Source organism: Bos indicus, chromosome 20 (assembly GCF_029378745.1).
Source record: "Bos indicus isolate NIAB-ARS_2022 breed Sahiwal x Tharparkar chromosome 20, NIAB-ARS_B.indTharparkar_mat_pri_1.0, whole genome shotgun sequence".
Classification (NCBI taxonomy): domain Eukaryota; kingdom Metazoa; phylum Chordata; class Mammalia; order Artiodactyla; family Bovidae; genus Bos; species Bos indicus.
In genome coordinates, this window is record NC_091779.1 from 53,701,286 (window position 1) to 53,723,598 (window position 22,313).

The 22,313-nt window shown below is 36.2% G+C and overlaps 1 protein-coding gene across 6 annotated transcripts in view; it reads left to right on the forward strand.

Annotated features, from left to right (window-relative positions):
- CDH18 (cadherin 18) overlaps positions 1 to 22,313 on the forward strand; it is a 1,273,978-nt gene that overhangs the window by 1,225,941 nt on the left and 25,724 nt on the right. For all 6 annotated transcript variants that reach the window (XM_070774814.1, XM_070774815.1, XM_070774813.1 and 3 more), the window contains one exon: positions 6,822 to 6,939. In XM_070774814.1, coding sequence (XP_070630915.1) covers positions 6,822 to 6,939 — 118 coding nt within the window. The remainder of the gene's footprint in view (positions 1 to 6,821; positions 6,940 to 22,313) is intronic.

Consider the following 22,313-nt stretch of genomic DNA (forward strand, 5'->3'; position numbering starts at 1 on the left):
CATTGATTTTACTATATTCATTGACTAGCTCTAGTAATTTTCTGGTGGAATCTTTAGGATTTTCTATGTAGAGTATCATGTCATCTGTAAACCGTGAGAGTTTTACTTCTTTTCCTATCTGGATTCCATTTATTTCTTTTTCTGACTGATTGTTGTGGCCAAAACTTCCAAAACTATGTTGAATAGTAGTGGTGAGAATGGGCACCCCTGTCTTGCTCCTGACTTTAAGGGAAATGCTTTCAATTTTTCACCATTAAGGATAATGTTCTAATATATTTAAATTAAATTATGTGATTACTTTGCATTCTTTAAGCACTATATTCACATTTAATATAATTGCTGTCTTTACTATCACAGTATCACATGATTTTAGTTGTCACTATAAGGAAAATATTCTTTATTGTATCTGAGATTTTTCCAAGTCTTTTACCAAAATGAATTTAGATTTTTCATTGAGGGGATAAAAACATCATGTTTACATATTGTTTATTACACCTGTATTTAAACAAATCATTACCCATTCAGTTCTATGAGCAACCCATTACAGAGAAAAATGGTCTTAATCTTTCTGTTACTTAATTTTACAGATTTTGGCTCATTTAATCTTAGTGTTGTACCATTTCTGGAGAAACTGTATATTTTGAGGCAGAGTTGGAATAGGAAACTATTCAAATAATGATTTGTGAAATAGGTTTTCCTATTGTATTTGTATTGCAACAGTTCCTCTTTCTATGACAATTACTTTTAGAATTGCAGACACTTCTATTATGGATGTTGTGCATTTAAATATAGCAGCATGTGGCTATGACAGAGACTGGTCTTTTCTGAAAGCAGAGGTTCAAACCACATGTAATAGTAGAGTTCTGGTTGGTTCAGGTATCAATATAAACTTCAAAAATATATTTCTCTGAGTTAATATATTTTCCTACTCTGGAAAAAATCTTTTGCATATGTTTTTATGAAAAAATTTTAAAGGAAAATCATGCATGCATGAAATTTTAAATCACTTCTCAAGTAGAGTGAATTCAAAATACTTAAGATGTGCCAATAACTAGGAAGTTTGAAAAATAGCAAAGGGAATTCTTTCTGTCTTATTCATATTGAATTTTTCCTCTGTATTTTTTATAAGTAAACTTAGAAAACATAACATATAAAAGAAAATATTTCACTACATAACACCAACCTCTGCCCACAAAATATCCAATTATTAATAGTACAGATCAGATCAGATCAGATCAGTCGCTCAGTCCTGTCCGACTCTTTGCGACCCCATGAATCGCAGCACACCGGGCCTCCCTGCCCATCACCAACTCCCGGAGTTCACTGAGACTCACGTCCATCGAGTCAGTGATGCCATCCAGCCATCTCATCCTCTGTCGTCCCCTTCTCCTCTTGCCCCCAATCCCTCCCAGCATCAGAGTCTTTTCCAATGAGTCAACTCTTTGCATGAGGGGGCCAAAGTACTGGAGTTTCAGCTTTAGCATCACTCCTTCCAAAGAAATCCAGGGCTGATCTCCTTCAGAATGGACTGGTTGGATCTCCTTGCAGTCCAAGGGACTCTCAAGAGTCTTCTCCAACACCACAGTTCAAAAGCATCAATTCTTCAGCTACTTGTCAAAGTTAAACTTCAACTAAGTAACAAAAGTTGGTATTATTTTCAATGATCATTTAAGATCATATTGTAGAGCAAATTCAATTAATTTTAAAGAAGATGCAATGCATTCCATAGAATTTTTTCTTCATTTTAATTTAAGTCTTAGATGGAGTTAGCACATTTCCCAAATAGAAAACTATGTTATTTGTATAAATTTCTGACACTATTTTTCCTAAGAAAATACTCTATAAGTAATGGATTTAATATGTTTTAAACATATTTAAACAAGTGGATTGAAAGTGGAAGTGTTTGTTGCTCAATCATATCCACCTCTTTGCGACCCCCTGGACCATAGCCCACCAGGATCCTCTGTCCATGGAATTATTCAGGAAAGAATACTGGAGTGGTTAGCCATTTCCTTCTCCAAGGATTGAACCTAGTTCTCCTTGCATTGCAGGCAGATTTTTTGCCATCTGAACCACTAAAGAAGCCCAAATAAGGGGATACATTTAATAAAAGAAATATAAAATTCGTTTTAATTAGTTTCTACCGAAAGTGTATCCTTATTCATGGGCATTATCAAAAAATTCTAGTAAGTATTTATAAATACAACTCATCAATTTGAGTTTTTCTCCTTTTGTTAGAGTAAATCTCAGGTCTTTCAAAGTAATTAAAGACTTTACACACTTAATACATAATGTGCAAGTGATAAAAAACATTTGAGTTCAGTTAGAAGGTATGCTATGCTATGCTAAGTCACTTCAGTCGTGTCCGATTCTGTGTGACCCCATAGACGGCAGCCTATCAGGCTCCCCTGTCCCTGGGATTCTCCAGGCAAGAACACGAGTGGGTTGCCATTTCCTTCTCCAATGTATGAAAGTGAGAAGAGAAAGTGAAGCTGCTCAGTCGTGTCCCACTCTTAGCGACCCAATGGACTGCAGCCTACCAGACTCCTCCGTCCATGGGATTTTCCAGGCAAGAGTACTGGAGTGGGGTGCCATTGCCTTCTCCGTTAGAAGGTATGAGAGTCAGAAAATAAAGTTTTATGGATCATACATCACCAACCAGTTGCACAAGCAGAGAGCACAAAAACTAAACAGAGTAGATAAATCAGTAAGTCTGAGAAAAGTGTAGAAAATATTGATAAAAGTGACATAGCAACTATCTAGATATCTGCCAGAAGTGTAAATCTCCTAAAAATCAGAAACATGTTTAACTTTCAAGTATGTTTTCTAAAAAATGTCTAAGGAAACAAATGAATATCCCATTTCCTATTGACAGAGAAAAAGTTAATAATAAAATAACCAATAGAGAAATTAAATATGCCTTCTCTCATCAAGAGAATATCTAGGAGTGGTAGATTAAAAAAAGACCAACATACTAGGTTTTTGGAAGCATCTTTCAAAAGTATTATGGAAAAATATTTAAGTATAGACGCATGTCCAACAATTCTACAGAAGTTCAAGATGTATGGTTCACTCTTAAACAAAACATGTGAACCAAATTATCATTTATTATGTAGATGAGACCTTGATCCCTTTCTGAAGAAAACAGATGTGCTCTCTGTGAACTTTCTGGTAAACTGAGATTTGAAATTACCTGCAAGAAAATGGGAAGATTTATATTTTAAAGTTAATACAAAAAAAGTGTAAATATAATAGAATATGAATTATACCAATGTTTAACAAATTGAATAGGGTCATGTTTGTAAAAATATTAAGAAAATTTAAAATAAATTATAAATTAACTTTGAAAGGAGAAAATTGTTTCAAAGAAGTGATAGCAATAAGCATATAATAGCTCAGTTAATTTAATTGTTCTTTACCAACCCCCTCCAAAATTGCTTTCTAAGATAAGAGATAAACTTGCAAGTATGTCAGCATATTATGAGGTATCATTGAGAAAATAATATTGCCCATTTGAGAATCACAATGAATGAAAAATAGGGGTGGGAAAATATTTATTTCTTCCCTCAAAAAATTTACACAGCTGTCCGCAGAAATTTATACAGTTTCTGTGGGAAACTGGTTCCAACATCCCCCTTCTGTCCCTGGGATACCAAAATCCATAAATGCTCAAATCCTTTATATCAGTGGTGTAGTATTTGCATATAAACTTCACACATCCTTCTATATATTTTAAAATCATCTCTGGTAATTACAATATATGATACAATGTAAATATCATGTAAATAGTTGTAATTACAACATAAAGACCATTTAAATAGTTGCCACTGCATGGCAGTTTCAAGTTTCACTTTTTGGAAGTTTCTGAATTTTTAAGAAACATTTTTAGTCCATGGTGGTTGAGTCCACAGACTCAGAACCATGGATATGAAGGGTTGACTGTATTTGTTTTACTTATCCCTGAAAATGTGATATTTTATTTCCATCTGATACTAAGTAACTAATGTGTAGAAACTGCAATTGTGTTTTTAGAATCTGCACATTCTAAATTAAACTTGACTACACTAAAGTCTTTAACTGTGTGGATAACAACAGACTGTGAAAAATTCTTAAAGAGATGGAAATACCAGACCGCCTGACCTGCCTCCTGAGAAACCTGTATGCCAGTCAAGAAGAAACAGAACTGGACATGGAACAATGGACTGGTTCCAAATTGGAAAAGGAGTACATCAAGGCTGTATATTGTCACCCTGCTTATTTAACCTATACGCAGAATATAACATGTGAAATGCTGGACTGGATGAAGCATAAACAGGAAGTAAGCTTGCCAGGAGAAATACCAGTAAATTCAGACATGCAGATGATACCACTCTAATGGCAGAAAGCAAAGAGGGAATAGTCTCTTAATGAGGGTGAAAGAGAAGAGTGAAAAAGCTGACTTAAAACTCAACATTCAAAAAACTAACATCATGATATTCGGCCCTATCACTTTATGGCAAATAGATTGGGAAACAATGGAAACAGTGACCAAGTTTATTTTCTTGGACTCCAAAATCAGTATGAACAGTGAATGTAACGGCAGCTACAAAGTAAAAAAATGCTTGCTCCTCGGAAGAAAAACCGTGACAAACCTACACAGCATGTTAAAAAGCAGAGACAAAATAAAAAAACAGAGACATTACTTTGTGGACAAAGGTCCATATAGTCAAAGCTATGGCTTTTCCAGTAGTCATGTATGGATGTGAGAGCTCTACCATAAAGTAGGTTGAGCACTGAATAATTGATGTTTTCTAATTGTGGTGCTGGATAAGACTTTTGAGAACCCCTTGGTAAGCAAGGAGATCAAACTAGTCGATCCTAAAGGAAATCAACCTTGAACATTCACTGGAAGGACTGATGCTTAAACTGAAGCTCCAATATGTTGACCACCTGATGCAAAGAGCCAATTCATTGAAAAAGACCCTGATGCTGGAAAAGATTGAGGGCAGGAGGAGAAGAGGGCAACAGAGGACGAGATGGCACTCCTGACTCAATGAACATGAGTTTGAGCAACTCTGGGAGATGGTGAAGGACAGGGAAGCCTGGCGTGCTACAGTCAGTGGAATTGCAAAGAGTCAGACATGATAGGACCGGACATCAACAATAAACTATAGAACTTTTCCTGCACTCGAAAAAAGTCATCAAGTTTCCTTCTGATTATCCATCAATTGATTCTATTTATAGTCAGAAGGCAATAACAACAACAAAATTCTGTCCAGAGACTAGTTGTACTTTAAGTGAGAAAAAATTCAGCAATTATGTAAATGTTCAGTTCATATATAAATGATATGGTAATATGGAGTGAAATAATGAAGAGAAGGATAGAATGTGTGTGTGTGTGTGTGTGTGTGTGTGTGTGTGTGTGTGTGTGTGTGTGTGTGTGTTTGAGGGGCTGGGGGTCTTTTACCAGGATCTCTTGCTGAGAGAATACTGGCTGAGTGGTGATGGAAAAGAATATAAAGAGTGACCCTTGGGACTATATGCTGCTGCTAAGTCGCTTCAGTCGTGTCCGACTCTGTGCAACCCCATAGAAGGCAGCCCACCAGGCTCCCCCATCCCTGGGATTCTCCAGGCAAGAACACTGGAGTGGGGTGCCATTGCCTTCTCCGAGGGACTATATGGAGGAAGTTAATCACGTCTGTATCTTGAGGCCCTTTCTTCACGTTCACTTCATGAAAGCACATCCCCTTCTGGTCCTACTTGCCCTGACCACTCATTCTCACTACTTCGATATTTCTTCACTTCTCCCTTGCAAACTAATGGGCTCAGTACTTGGAGAGGAATTTATCTTTTAACTCTGATGCATACTGGTGGTTTGTTTTACTTGTAAAATATTGAAATGGAGTGAATGAAAATGGGTAAAATATTCTTAGTAACCATGTCAGTTTTTGAAATGCATGTACTATATTTCACATGCAGAAAATGCTATTTTTCTGGCTCTTCTTCACCTCTGTCTGTTTTCAGTTTCTCTACAGAAACACTGTAAAGAGGATACCTAAGCTTTAGGATACCATTTTTTTTCAAAGGGAAAATATTATCTTATTCGTTTCAAATATTGTTTTTAAAGATTGTGATGAGTATAAATATTGGAATGTGTGTATTGCTCTTAAGCTACCTGGAATATTTAATTTATGTATTCTAACTTTCTCTGTTCCTTAAAGTACATGAAGTCCAAATTTTGGCATTGCTTTCTCTCAAACACCAGGATGAAAAATATATCATAAAGCTCTGCGTGATTTAGTTTTACTTCTGTCACTATTTTACAGATTTGAGGCACATCACATTCCTTTTGGGACTCAGAGTCTTCCTCTCTAAAATTCAGGGTCTAGATCATGATCTCAGAGGTCTCCTGAAACAAAAAATTATGACTCTAGTGCCTTTGTGTTTTCTGACTGAGCCCAAAATGTACTGAAAGGCTGTTCTACATCAACACTGGGATATTGTATTTTTACAAACAATACTTCATGTCTCCCCAAACAGGTGTTCACACAAAACCTTACAACTAATTGGCCTCAAGATACTGTGGATAATAAAGGAAAACACACACACACACACACACACACATTAAATATTTGTGCCATTCTGGAAAAAAAAAAAATTGTGAATGATTGTAAGGTATGCCATACTACATTTCTTAAAGTCTAATGCAATGGAGAGCAAATTAGTTAATTCTGTCATTAGAATAAGCATTTGAAAACACTCAAGTTGGATATTGAAATGTTATAATTGAAATCAAGGAAAGAGCTAAATTAAATTTACTCTTAATTTTGTTTTTTCTTTAGGTTATTCATACCATCAGTGCCACTGATAAAGACGATTTTGCCAATGGACCAAGGTTTAACTTCTTTCTTGATGAACATCTGTCTATAAACCCAAACTTCACTCTGAAAGATAATGAAGGTGAACATGCATTCATATATTTTTTGATCTTTTTGGTATCTGCTTTGACTTGATATGGAGTAGGACTGAGCAGCTTTGCTTGATTCTGATATACCCATGAACAGCTTGCAAATCAACATTCAAAGTCAGTTTGACGTTAATGTGTTATGATCTGTGAATAGCTTGTATTTAAAATTGAGCCATATGTACAAATAACTTCCATTGAGTTTATTCAGAAGCATCCCTTTAAACCAGAAACGTACATGTAATATGCTCTTGGGCAAATTTTAAGAGAAATCTTAGCTGACAAACATGTTTATGAGAGCTGCTATAACTGCTAGGAGATAGAAAAAATTTAAATTAGGAAAAATGAAAAATATGTCCTAGGGAGATTTAGGAAAGGAAATGCGATGTTTGAAATCATCTTGCATTAGCCAGGCTATCAGGATGTTATGTACAAATTATATTTCCTCTTGTTATTATGAATATTTTTCTAAAATATGGGTAGATACATATGCATAATTACAGAGCATTGTGGAATTTTTGAATTATTTTTGTTTAACCTTATCTACTGTGTGGAGGAAAAATAACACCCTGTAATAACTAGAGAAGATTTACCAAGATTTAGAATCCCTTGTTGGATAAAATCTATTCTTCTGTATGGAAGGGAAGCAGCAAGTTATTCAATATGTACAATGTTCTGATTGGCATCAACTTTCTTGTCATAAATGTTTTTGATCACATTTATCTGAATATGCTATTATTTAAGACTTAACAATAGCCTCTGAATCCTGTGAAAGAAACAATGACACATACATTTTGGAGTAAACAGTTGACTTCTTCTCTGTACTCCTCATGGAGCATTTTCAAATTCAGAAGAAATCCCTGACAACCCAGTGAACGGTTTACTCATTATCCCAAGCTTCTTTAAATTATTATAATAGAGGTACTAAATTGTGCATGTGGCTGTTGCAAAATTCATCCAAAAATACCAAACTTGTTTGTTGTTCTCATTTAAAATATCCCTGTGGTCAGCTCTACTTATGGCAATACATATTTATCCATGTTTGTGTATGACAAATCATATTAATTGACTATTGTATATTTGTTTACATATGTACATCTCACCCAAAAATCCCAAATGTATTTATTACAATTAACTATGCTAAATATGTAAAAATAAATGCATATTGTCCATATTCAAATAATTGCGTATTTAGAGAACATTCAACTTTCTGCCTTAGTAGATTGAATTCTACCATATTTAGAAACCCATATTTATAAAGCATATATATATTTCAGTTGAATTTTTCCATTCCAATAACATTTTATTATACATTTTAAAAGTAATTTTAATGTGATGATATAAATAAAAATTGACTTAGATTTAATGATATGTTATAATCAAGCTATTTAATATAAATAACTCCCAAAATATTTTAGAAAAATAAGAGAGTATTACTTGTTTAAACCCACATTAGTGACTAAAAGTCCTTTACTCAAGATTATTACATCTGACATTTTTCATTTTAATTAATGGATATATTCAAAAGGCCACAGTTCCGTTATTTGACAATGTTACCAGTTCTAGTAAGTCAAACTGAAGAAATCCCACTCAAATACATATACACTTTTGAAATGTTTATAATGCTGATGTAAATGTTTTAAAATTTATTTTAACCATGTATATGAATGTTTTAAATCATCTATGCTATATCAAGTATGTGTTACCTACAGACAGTTGTGTAGGGGTAAAAATGTTTTAACTTATTTTTAAATGGATTTAATTTATTTAAACATATTTGGGAGTTTATGAAATTATAAATAGCACCAATAATTTATTTTGGACAGAAAAAGCAACAAGATTCTGAAGAAGAAAAAAAAAAAAGAGATGCTAATACAGCAATAAATACATGTGCTTGAACAGTTTTGTTTATGCTAGATAAGACAAACCACCTAACTTCTCTTAACCTATTCTTAAATCCATTAAGTTGTGGTTTGAATTATTTACTTTGTAGCTTTGGGGAATGAATGACACTGTGTGTAAGAGGATTACAGTCAAGATGGCTTTTTCTCCAAACAGAAAGCAGTTATGGATAATAATTTATAAAGATGAAATTTAATATGGGGTTTATTGTGGGCTTCCCTTGTGGCTCAGCTGGTAAAGAATCCACTTGCAATGTGGGAGACCTGGGTCCGATCCCTGCATTGGGGAGATCCCCTGGAGAAGGGAACAGCTATTCACTCCAGTGTTCTGGCCTGGAGAATTTCATGGACTGTATAGTCCATGGGGTCACAAAGAGTCGGACAGAACAGTAGCTAAGTCATGTCCAACTCTTTGTGACCTATGGACTGTAGCCTGTCAGGCTCCTCTGTCCTCCACTATGTCCTGGAATTTGCTCAGTTTCATGTGCATTGAGTAGGTGATGCTCTCTAACCATCTCATCCTCTGTCTCCCCTTCTCCTCTTGCCCTCAAACTTTCCCAGCACTAGATCTTTTCCAATGAGTCGGCTGTTTGCATCATATGTCCAAAGCATTGGAGCTTCAGCTTCAGTGACAGTTCTTCCAATGAATATTCAGGGTTGACTTCCCTTAGGATTTACTGATTTGATCTCCTGGCAGTCCAAGGGACTCTAAGAGTCTTGGAATACCCATACCAAAATGAATATATATATATATATACACACACACACACACACACATATGTATTCATGGGTGTATAAACAGCTCTCAGGACATCAACCAGAACAAAAACAAAGAAAGTAAGAGTTGCCAAATCTAAGCCTACAGCTTGAGCATTGCATTCTGTGAGTTAGTAGACATTTACATGCCATCAAAACACAGAAAAATCTAGAAGAAAAAATTAATAGCATTATTTTCTGTGCCCACTGTTTATAACAGAGAGGAACAACAGAAAGCAGACAGAGCCTCCAAGCCAGGATGAGTGATCAGAAAGTCATCAGTTTAGTGGCATCTCCAAAACTGTTTATGGCCAAGATTTATTGCAGAGAAAAAGCTGTTTCCAAAGTTAGACACAGAGAAATACATTATATTGATAAGCCTGAAAAATCAAAATATTAAGATAGTCAATAGATAATAAGATAATGAGAAAATGAATTAACTCTGAATAATGCAAAATATATAAATGAACAGAAAAAAGTGAATATTAATGTTTTTAATGTTTAGCATTTAAAAAATTTTTTTAAAGTGACATCTTTTGAAAAAGACTAAGAAGTTATATGAAATGAGACAATGAAATTAAATGTTTGCATAAATATAATTTCAAAATATTTATCAAAATAAAGCTATAGTTTTCTCATAGTTAAAAAAGTATATAAAGTTATATGAAAATATATATTTAGTGTTATATACATAACTGTATAAACCTATAAGTAGATGTTAAACTCTTGTTTTATATATACTATGCACATGTATATATCATGTATGCATGCATGCATGCTCAGTTGCTAAGATATGTCCGATTCTTACAACCCCATGGACTATAGACCATCCAGTTCCTCTGTCCATGGGATTCTCCAGGCAAGAAAACAAGAGTTGGCTGCCGTTTCCTTCTCCAATATATCATGTATACATACGATATATATTAAAATATAGGTATTAAATATATAAAATGTATAAAAGCTATATTTATAAATTTATATTTAGATATATATATATATACACACACTAAGCATATATACATTATCCATATATTTAAATTTTAATGATGTGTAAATATATATGTATATATACAAACACACACACAGACCAAAAGAAAGAACAATAGGGAAAAAATTAATAGCATTACTTTTAGACTGGACACAAAGAGAGATTTAACAAGCCAGATGGAATTCCATTAATTCAAGCAAAGTTCAAATAGGTCAAAATTTTAAAATATTGTGAGAACACTTAGATATGGAATATAATATATTCAGAAGAATTAGGAATAAATTACATCAACAAGCAATATATAGATAGATTAAATTGTACAACAATTTTTTGAAGTTAAAAATATGTAGACCCTCATGATGAACATGAATAACAAAAAGAAGTAGAAATTCAATTCTATACTTAAATATGCCAGTTTAAAAGTGTTAAATCTCAAAAATAAAGATAAAAATATTAATCAAAATAAAAGGGAGGATACATTAAAAGTAATAATAATTTGCTCATCTCTAAAGTAGATTCCTGTTAGAAAAACTATTTGACAGAAATGATAGCAATTATATAATCAAATTGCTAAAGGAAAAAAATTTCCATTGTCAACCTTTTCTATATTTAGTTAACAGTGGTAAACAATCAGGAATTAAGGGAAGACAGTAAGTAAAGTCATTTTCCAGTGTATAAAAAAATAAAATTTTTATTTTTAGCTACTGATGTTTTGACAAATATTATATTAATCTTTGCCTTCATGATCTCTGCAAGAAATAATAGACCAAAAAGGCTTATAATTGATACTGGATTTCTAACATAAAGAAATTTGAAGAGTTAACACTAAATTAATAGAATAAGAATTTATAATTTCCAAAGCAAAGCAATTTTTAAAAAAGGTAAATCTTATTTTATCAATAGAACAGAGGCCAGAAAGTAGAATAAAACATTCAAATAGACACAATGACAATATTTTGTGTAGAAAGTAGTTTAAATATATGATAGTCACACTCAGATTAAATATCATTCTTAAAGATATTTTATTTTTAAAATATAGTGTTATATGCTGCTTACAAGAGATATATCAAATTCAAAATGTGATTGGAAGTTTATATAAAAAGGTAGAATATTTAGCTATTGCTGAGTGAAAAAGTTGGTTTAAAGCTCAACATTCAGAAAACTAAGATCATGGCATCTGGTCCCATCATTTCATGGGAAATAGATGGAGAAACAGTGGAAACAGTGTCAGACTTTATTTTGGGGGGCTCCAAAAATCACTGCAGATGGTGATTGCAGCCGTGAAATTAAAAGACACTTTCTCCTTGGAAGGAAAGTAAGCATCATATTCAAAAGCAGAGACATTACTTTGCCAAAAAAGTTCCGTCTAGTCAAGGCTATGGTTTTTCCAGTGGTCGGTCATGTATGGATGTGAGAGTTAGACTGTGAAGAAAGCTGAGCACCAAATAATTGATGCTTTTAAACTGTGGTGTTGGAGAAGACTCTTGAGAGTTCTTTGGACTGCAAGGAGATCCAACCAGTCCATTCTAAAGGATATCAGTCCTGGGTGTTCTTAGGAAGAAGAAGCTGAAACTCCAGTACTTTGGCCACCTCATGTGAAGAGTTGACTCATTGGAAAAGACTCTGATGCTGGGAGGGATTGCGGGCAGGAGGAGAAGGGGACAATAGAGGATGAGATAGCTGGATGGCATCACGGACTCGATGAACATGAGTTTGGGTGAACTCGGGAATTGTTGATGGACAGGGAGGCCTGGCGTGCTGCGATTCATGGGGTCACAAAGAGTCGGACATGACTGAGCGACTGAACTGAACTGAAGAATACAACAAATCACAAACTTGTTTTCTTAAAGCACATTCCTTTATTTACCTTGCATTTCTAAGAGTTAGCAGTTTCTTATGAGTTCATTCAACTGGCAGTTATTTCCGTCTTAGGATACTTTCAACCACTCACTACTAATTGAAATTAGCTAATCAGCATTGTACTGAGTGTTCCTCTCAGTCCAGAAAAATAAATCAAAAACAAAAGAACAATAATAAATAGAAACAAAACACAAGATTATCATTGTTAACAAATGAGATGCAATTGCCTCTGTGAAAAGTCAAACACAGAAACATCTTAAGAAACAATAAGACTTGATGACAAATTTTGGAACATAAATAAATGCCCCAAATGTCTAGATTTCTTATATGAAAAATATGAATAAATAGCATTGGTAAATTTAAAATGATAAAAACAAGTCAAACAAATTAACAAAATTCTTCTCAGATCATGAGGAAAAATGTCCAATAAATAATGACCAAGTTCACCATTATCAAAAGCAGTGCTACCGAAAATATTTTTTTTAAAAAGCAGAAAAATAATGTATTTATGCAATTAGTAAATCAAAACACTAGAATTACCATGTTAATGTGAAAATTAAATATAGTAGTGTTTTAGTCGCTAGGTCATGTCTGACTCTTGCATCCCATGGACTCTACAGGCTACCCTGCCAGGCTTCTGCGTCCATGGGATTTTCAAGGCAAGAATACTAGAGTGGTTTGCCATTTCCTTCTCCAGGGTATATTCCCTGACCCAGGGATTGAACCTGTCTCCTCCATTGCAGACAGATTCTACACTGACTGAGCTTATCATAAACTGAATTTAACTGGGGCTTTCATCGTGGCTCAGAAGGTACACAGTCTGCCTAAAATGCAAGAGTCACAGGTTCCATCCTTCGGCCAGGAAGATCCCCAGAGAAAGCTATGGCCACCCACTCCAGTATTCTTCATGGAGAACTCCATGGACAGAAGAGCCTGGTGAACTACAGTCTATGGGATCTCAAAGAGTCAGACACTACTGAGCAATTAACATACACAAGTGTAATTTTTATCATAACCTGAAATTAATAATCTGTGAATAAAATGCAAACAGTAATGGGCTGAGAAAAAGCAAAACTGTAGTAAAGAAAGATGAAGGAAGTATAAAGTTAAAGGAAGGAGAAAGAGGACATATCCCTCTAGGTATTGAAATATTATAAGATGGTAAAGATTTACATCTCTATTTATGTATGTAAGAAATGGCTGCCAACTAAAGCAGTAAGTATTTGGATCACTTTCTTTTTGAACGGATGTATTTGCCTTGATACGACTCTTGCTGCCTTGAGCAAAATGTGACTCAAGGAATAATCCCTTATTTCCTCTAAAGTGAAAGTTTTAGCCCCCTAGTCTTGTCAGACTCTTTGGGACCCCATGGACTATAGCCCGCCAGACTCCTCTGTCCATGGGATTCTCCAGGCAAGAGTACTAGAGTGGCTTGCCATTTCCTTCTTCAATTATAAAAATATGAAGGCAATATGAGCCCTGACTGCTGGCTTTTCTTTCTTTTTTTAAATTTCTTTTTGGAATGCAACTGACTAAAATTTGATTGATTGATAGAATCCACTTCAAAGAGGCACCCATTTCAAAGATGGAAGTCTTGACTAAACAGGTTGCCAGCCGCTGGTAGGTGAAAAGCCAACTCCCCCATTTCCCTTTGTTCTAGAGATTTTTGGATGATTTCAGTAACTGATACCTTGGACTTGTTTGTTTTATTTTTTCCTTTTCCTCAACTTTAAATTCCTGCTCTTATGTTTTAAATTCATCCATAAAGAGAGAGTTTGAGAAACTCTCGGCCTCTGCCCTTGACCACAATGAAAGCTGAACTGCAAGATAAGACAGATAACTTAATAATATTCCTGCCTGGAAGAATGTGAAATGGTAATAAATTTCTTCGGAGAGAGTTTGTCATTTTATTGGATGAACAATTAGAGAGGGACATTATTACTGGTGAACCACAGAGACATCATGGGTTTAGTTCCTATCCACCATAATAAATCAATTATAATAAAATGAGTCCCATGATTTTTTCCAATGCATATAAAAGTGGTGTGTACATTTTAATCTGTTAAGTATGAAATAATGTTAGGTCTAAAAATATGCATAATTTAATTAAAATATTTTATTGCTAAAAGCAATAATCACCATCTGAGTAATTAGTGAGTCATACTATTTTTTGCAATAGTAACATCAAAGACCCCTGATCACAGATCACCATAACAAATATACTAATAATGAAAAAGTTTGAAATATTGTGAGAATTACTCAAATGTGACACAGAGACCGGAAGTGAGCAAAGGCTGTTGGAAAAATAGTGCCAATAGACTTGTGTGACACAAGTTGTTGAAAAACTTCAATTTTTTAAACAAACACAGTGTCTGCAAAACACAGTAAAGCAAAGCAAGATTAAAGGGGGCATGCCTGTACATAAGAGGCTTATGGAAGCTTCCTGGTGGGAGAGACTGACTGAGGGAGAAACTGGGTCTTGTTCTGATTGGGCCATGCTCAGTAAATCGTTAATCTAATTTTCTGTTGCTGGGTGGAGCTGTGTTTCCTCCCTGCTATTTACCTGGGGCCAAACTATGGTGGAGGTAATGAAGATAATGGTGACCTACCTCAAAAGATCCCATGCATGTACTGCTACACTCAGTGCCCCCAATCCTGCAGCAGGCCACCACTGACCCACGCCTCCCCTGGAGACTCCTGGACACCCACAGGCAAGTCCGGGGCAGTCTCCTGTGGGGTCACTGCTCCTTTCTTCTGGGTCCTGGTGCACAAGGTTCTGTTTTGCCCGCCGAGAGTCTATTTCGCAGGCCTGTGTAAATACTGGGAGCTCTATGGTGGGGTAATGGCAACCTCCTCCAAGAGGGCTTATGCCATACCCAAGTCTGCTGCACCCAGGGCCTCTGGCCCTGCAGCAGACCATACCTCCAACAACCCATACACCCATAGGAGACACTCAAACACAGTTCTGTCTCAGTCTCTGTGGGGATCTCTCAGTCCTGGTGTTCACAAGGTTTGTTTGAACCCTCTGAGCATCTCTGGTGGAAATGGGGTTTGATTTTAAAGGCGAATTCGCCCCTCCTACCATCTTGCTGGGGCTTCTCCTTTACCCTTGGACATGGGGTATCTCCTCACAGCCACTCCAGTGCCTACCTTCTTACTGGGGTTTCTCTGACTTTGGACATGGGGTATCTCCACAGGGGCTGCCCAGCGCCTCGCAGCCACTGCTTGCTGCTCCATAAGCCTCTTATCATTCTCTATCAGAGGGCAGACAGACTGAAAAGCACAATTACAGAGAACTAACTAATTTAATCGCATGGACCACAGCCTTGTCTAACTCAGTGAAACTATGAGCTATGTCATGTAGGGCCACCTAAGATGGGCAGGTCATGGTGGAGAGTTCTGACAAAATGTGGTCCACTGGAGAAGGGAATGGCAAACCACTTCAGTATTCTTGCCTTAAGAACCCTATGAACCATATGAAAAGGAAAAAAGATAGGACACTGAAAGATGAATTCCCCGGTTCATTAGGTGCCCAATTTGCTACTGGAGATCAGTGGAGAAATGACTCCAAAAAAGAATAAATAGATGGAGTCAAAGCAAAAGCAACACCCAGTTGTTGATGTGACCGGTGATAGAAGCAAGGTCTGATGCTGTAAAAAGCAATCTTGCATAGGAACCTGGATTATTAGGTCCATGAATCAAGGCAAATTGGAAGTGGTCAAACAGGAGATGGCAAGAGTGAACATGGACATTTTAGGAATCTGCAAACTAAGATGGACTGGAATGGGTGAATTTAACTCAGATGACCATTATATCTGTTACTGTGGGCAGGAATCCCTTAGAAGAAATGGAGTAGCCATCATGATCAACAAGAGAGTCCAAAATTCAGTACTTGGATGCAGTCTCAAAAATGACAAAATGATCTCTATTCATTCCAAGGCAAATCATTCAATATCACGGCAATCCGTTTATGCCCTGACCAGTAATGCTGAAGAAGCTGAAGTTGAAAGGTTCCATGAAGACCTACAAGACCTTCTAGAATTAAAACCCAAGAAAGATGTCCTTTTCATTATATGGGATTGGAATGCAAAAGTAGGAAGTCAAGAAACACCTGGAGTAACAGATGAATTTGGCCTTCAAGTACTGAATAAAGCAGGACAAACGCTAATAGAATTTTGCCAAGAGAATGCACTGGTCATAGTAAACAACCTCTTCCAACAACATAAGAGAAGACTCTACACATGGACATAACCAGATGAACAACACCAAAATCAGATTGGTTGTATTCTTTGCAGCCAAAGAGGGAGAAGCCCTATACAGTCAGCAAAACAAGACTGGGAGCTGACTGTAGCTCAGATCACGAACTTCTTATTGCCAAATTCAGACTTAAATTGAAGAAAGTGCAGAAAACCACTAGACCTTTCAGGTATAACCTAAAACAAATCCCTTACAATTATACAGTGGAGGTGAGAAATAGATTAAAGGGACTAGATCTGATAGACAGAGTGCCTGATGAACTATGGACAGAGGTTCGTGACACTGTACAGGAGACAGGGAGCAAGACCATCCCCAAGAAAAAGAAATGCAAAAATGCAGAATGGTTGTCTGAAGTAGCTGTGAAAAGAAGAGAAGCCAAAAGCAAAGGAGAAAAAGAAAAATATACTCATTTGAATGCAGATTTCCAAAGAATAACAAGGAGAGATAAGAAAGCATTCCTCAGTGATCAATGCAAAGAAATAGAGTAAAACAACAGAATGGGAAAGACTAGATATCTCTTCAAGAAAATTAGAGAACTAAAGGAATATTCCATGCCAAGATGTGCTCAATAAAGAACAGAAATGGTATGGGCCTGACAGTAGCAGAAGATATTAAGAAGAGGTGGCAATAACACACAGAAGAACTGTACAAAAAAGTTCTTCATGACCCAGATAATCACGATGGTGTGATCACTCACCTAAAGCCAGACATGCTGGAATGTGAAGTCAAGTGGGCCTTAAGAAGTATCGCTATGAACAAAGCTAGTGGAGGTGATGGAATTGGAGTTGAACTATTTCAAATCCTGAAAGATGATGCTGTGAAAGTGCTGCACTCAATATGCCAGCATATTTGGAAAACTTGGCAGTGGCCACAATACTGGAAAAGGTCAGTTTTCATTCCAGTCTCAAAGATAGTCAATGCCAAAGAATGCTCAAACTACAACACAATTGCACTCATCTCACACACTAGTAAAGTAATGTTCAAAATTCTCCAAGCCAGGCTTCAACAGTATGTGAACTGTGAACTTCCAAATGTCCAAGCTGGATTTATAAAAGGCAGAGGAACCAGAGATCAAATTGCCAACATCCACTGAATCATCGAAAAAGGAAGGGAGTTCTAGAAAAAACATCTATTTCTGCTTTATTGACTCTGCCAAAGTCGTTGACTGTGTAGATCACAATAGACTGTGTGGATGACAATAAACTGTGGAAAATTCTGAAAGAGATGGGAATACCAGACAACCTGACCTGACTCTTGAGAAATCTGTATGCAGGGCAAGAAGCAACAGTTAGAACTGAACATGGAATGACAGACTGGTTCCAAATAGGAAAAGGAGTACGTCAAGGCTGTATATTATCACCATGCTTATTTAATTTCTATGCAGAGTACATCATGAGAAACGCTGGACTAGATGAAGCATGAGCTGGAATCAAGATTGCCAGGAGAAATATCAGTAACCTCAGATATGCAGATGACACCACCCTGATGGCAGAAAGCAAAGAAGAACTAAAGAGCCTCTTGATGAAAGTGAAAGAGAAGAGTGAAAAAGTTGGCTTACAGCTCAACATTCAGAAAACGAAGATCATGGCATCCAGTCCCATCACTTCATGGCAAATAGATGGAGAAACAGTGGAAATAGTGGCAGCATTAATTTTTTTGGGCTCCAAAATCACTGCAGATGGTGACTGCAGCAATGAAATTAAAAGATTCTTACTCCTTGGGAGAAAAGTTATGATCAACCTAGACAGCATATTAAAAAAGCAGAGAAACTGCTTTGCCAACAAAGGTCCGTCTAGTCAAGGCTATGGTTTTTCCAGTAGTCATGTATGGATGTGAGAGTTAGACTATAAAGAAAGCTGAGTGCTAAAGAATTGATGCTTTTGAACTGTGGTGTTGGAGAAGACTCTTGACTGTCCCTTGGACTGCATTGAGATCCAAACAGTCCATCCTAAAGGAGATCAGTCCTGAGTATTCATTGGAAAGACTGATGTTGAATCTGAAACTCCAATGCTTTGGCCGCCTTATGAGAAGAGCTGACTCATTGGAAAAGACCTTGATGCTGGGAAAGTTTGAAGGCGGGAGGCAAAGGGGATGACAGAGATTTGATGGCATCACTGACTCAGTGGACATGAGGTGGATAGGTTCTGGGAGTTGGTGATGGACAGGGAGGCCTGAAGTGCTGCAGTCCATGGGGTCCCAAAGAGTCGGACGTGACTGAGTGAAGGAACTGATGCAATGTACACTAATCCAATCAGGGTTGAACTAAGTCAAGGCTAATAGGCAGTTTTCTTTACATTCAGTCTGTCTCTGATTTATTCTCATCCCTAAGGCATGACCGTCTATGGCTTTCAACTAAGATTCTTTGTTTACTGGGGCCTTCACCCTGGTCCCCTTCCTTAATCATTGTTCAACAGGAAGAGATGGTGGGGTATAAAAATAATAAGCCTCTTCTTTCTGCTTTTCCACTTACAGTTTTGTTTTTTGTTTTTTGTTTTTTTTTTTTTTTTGTCGTTTACTGAGTTTTATTTATTTATTTATTTTTTACTTTACAATATCCACTTAGAGTTTTAAATCTCTACTAAACTTTCAATTTAAATTTTCAATTTAACAAATGTCTTTAGGGAGAATCAGCCACATTAAGACTTCTCAATTTTCAGTATGACTGTGTGCCCAGGAGACTTCTTCTTTTTTTTTTTTTTAAATCCCAGGAGATTTCTAAAAGTTCTTTTTTCTCTGTACCTAGCTTGGTATCCCAGCCTCTTGTTGCTGCTGCTGCTGCTAAGTCACTTCAGTCGTGTCCGACTCTGTGCAACCCCATAGACGGCAGCCCACCAGGCTCCCCTGTCCCTGGGATTCTCCAGGCAAGAACACTGGAGTGGGTTGCCATTTCCTTCTTCAATGTGTGAAAGTGATAAGTGAAAGAGAAGTCGCTCAGTCATATCCGACTCTTTGCGACCCCATGGACTGCAGCCTACCAGGCTCCTCCGTCCGTGGGATTTTCTAGGCAAGAATACTGGAGTGGCTTGCCATTGTCTTCTCCGCAGCCTCTTGTTAGCTCCTGGTATAATCAAATACATTGTAATCCACAGTTCAACTCTACCCATTTTTGCCCTCTCAAGCATCTCATCCCTCTACTTACCTTGCCTCAGCAACTCTCTATTGTCATTAAACAGACATTTACTTGAAGATTTCAGGTTTTTCTTAGTTATCTGTTAGTCAAAAACTACTATTTTATCCAGACTGTGTATTATATCACAAGAACCATTTGGCTAGTTTCATTAAAGAGTTGGGATATAAACAGGTCTTAGAAGAAAGGACACAGTTCATTAATAATCTAATTATCATTAAGATGCTGGCAGCCTGGTTATTCATTAATATTGGACAGATATTTGTTCTTAAAAATATAATTAAAACTGGTTCAGAATCCCATCTTATGTACTGAGAAAAACCAAGAATCTCTGTGCAAATTCTGAGGATTATGAGAGTAGATCATACAACATTGTTACTCTTTGTGCCATTCACCAATTTAACCAGTTTTCTCCTATTTCTCTGGCTCTTGTTTTCCCTGCTACTCCCCTATGCCTGTTATGTACTCAAAGCACAAACTTTTACTAAAGGTAAACAGAGTGCAGGGAAAGAGCAGCCCAGCTTAGCAGGTATCTGAAATGGATAACAGATGAAGGAAATTATAGCTTAAAAATTATGTCAAACTCATATTAAAAAACAAAACAACTCTTTACTGGGATCACATATACTGCTAAATAAATTAAACCTCTGAATAGATCCTGAAAATCACCTCCGAGGCAGTGGTCCAAGAAAGTTTAGGTACTGACCCAATTGTACCCAATAAATCTTACCCTATTGGAGCAATCCCTGGGAATCAGCTTGAAGGATCTCCCTAAGTGGATGATTACAGAACACTGCAGGGTCGTGCAGGTGGAAGGACAGAGGCAAACACACATTGAAATGGGTTAGAGTAGGGTCAGGTTCTCTTGGGCAGTTGCTGATTCCTTTTTACTAATTTAGTTTTCAGCAGTATCAGTGGAGTCAGTGTCCTTGGGGACCTTCTCTCTAGTCCTTTGAGCCTTGTGGCATTTTGCTATGTCTCCTATCATCAACTTACCTCCAGTCACTTCCCCTTTTTTTGTCAAAGTCTTGGGAACACTTTCTCCATCCATACTCAGAATCATAACTCTGCAAAAATTCAATGCCCCAAAGAGCAAGTTGGCCAGCACATTCGTCATCCAACATTCAACACCCAACAGGGATGCCAAAGCAGATTCATGTCTTTAAATGACACCTGTGGTTGTTTGATACCCTGCACCTCCTTCATTGTACTACTTCCAACATGTGAGCTCTCCCCATTTAGATGATAAGTTCTGTGAAGGCAGGGATTTTTGTCTGACTTATTTGTTACTGTTATTCCTAACTGCAATGCAGGAGACCTGGGTTTGATCCCTGGGTCAGCAAGATCCCTTTGAGAAGGGAATGGCTGCCCACTCCAGTGTTCTTGCCTGGAGACATTCCGTGGACAGAAGGAGCCAAGCAGGTTACAGTCCATGGGGTCACAAACAGTTGGACACAGCTGAGTGACATTCACTCACTCACTCAACTCCTACTAGAAAGCCAGACACAGAGGATATTTTAGATTTTTTAAAAAATTATTAAATTAAAAAAAGAAAAAGAAGGTTAAGGAAGCAACATAGAAGAATGTTTCAGAGCTCTACTCAGGAAACAGGTTGCCTCAATTTGAAAACTGCTTCTTCTGCTAAATAATTATGTGTGAGGCCATAGCCATATTCTTGTGCTGTGTGCCTCAGTTTCCTCTTTCATCAAATGGAGACAGAGAGACCCTTATTCCTATTTCATTTTTATGAAGAGGGATCAAAATATAAAGAATTTGAGATCATGTACGAAATGCTGCATGTTTTAAAGGGTGCATTAAAAATAACTAAGAATTAAATAAATAAATACATGGAAAATGACAATGAAATATCTGAAGGAACATGCATGAAGGAATGTATCAGTTTAAGATTAAAAAATTATGTATATAATCCCAGAGAAATTCCCTAACTTAATAGATAAGAAATAATTTTACAAATTTCCAGAAAATGAATTTAAATTGTAAATAGATTAAATGATGCTGAAGTATTCATTTGCAAAATTACAAGCTAATAGTTCATGGACTTTCTTTTAATAACATTTCAAAAAGAGAACTACAATCAAATACATCTCTTCCTATCTAAGATAATGTTCATGTGACAGTTAAGGAAGGGTATTTTAAAATGCTAAATGCCTCAGAAAATATAAAAACTATTTGTCAATCATAGTAAAATCCTATTGATAAAATATTTGCAACTACAACAGCCAAATGAATAAGATAAAAATAAATTTCTGGAAAAGTAAAAACAATATAAAACAAACAATATAAAAAAACAATATAAAACAATATAAAAAAACAATATGATTAAATATCAAATAGAAATGATTTAAGTGCCACATATATTCACATGGAAAAGTAATAATTTAATATGTTAGAAAATATACTTTTTAAGATATGTTTTTCAACACACTTTGAATATTTTCAGTAAGAATGTACTCATGTATT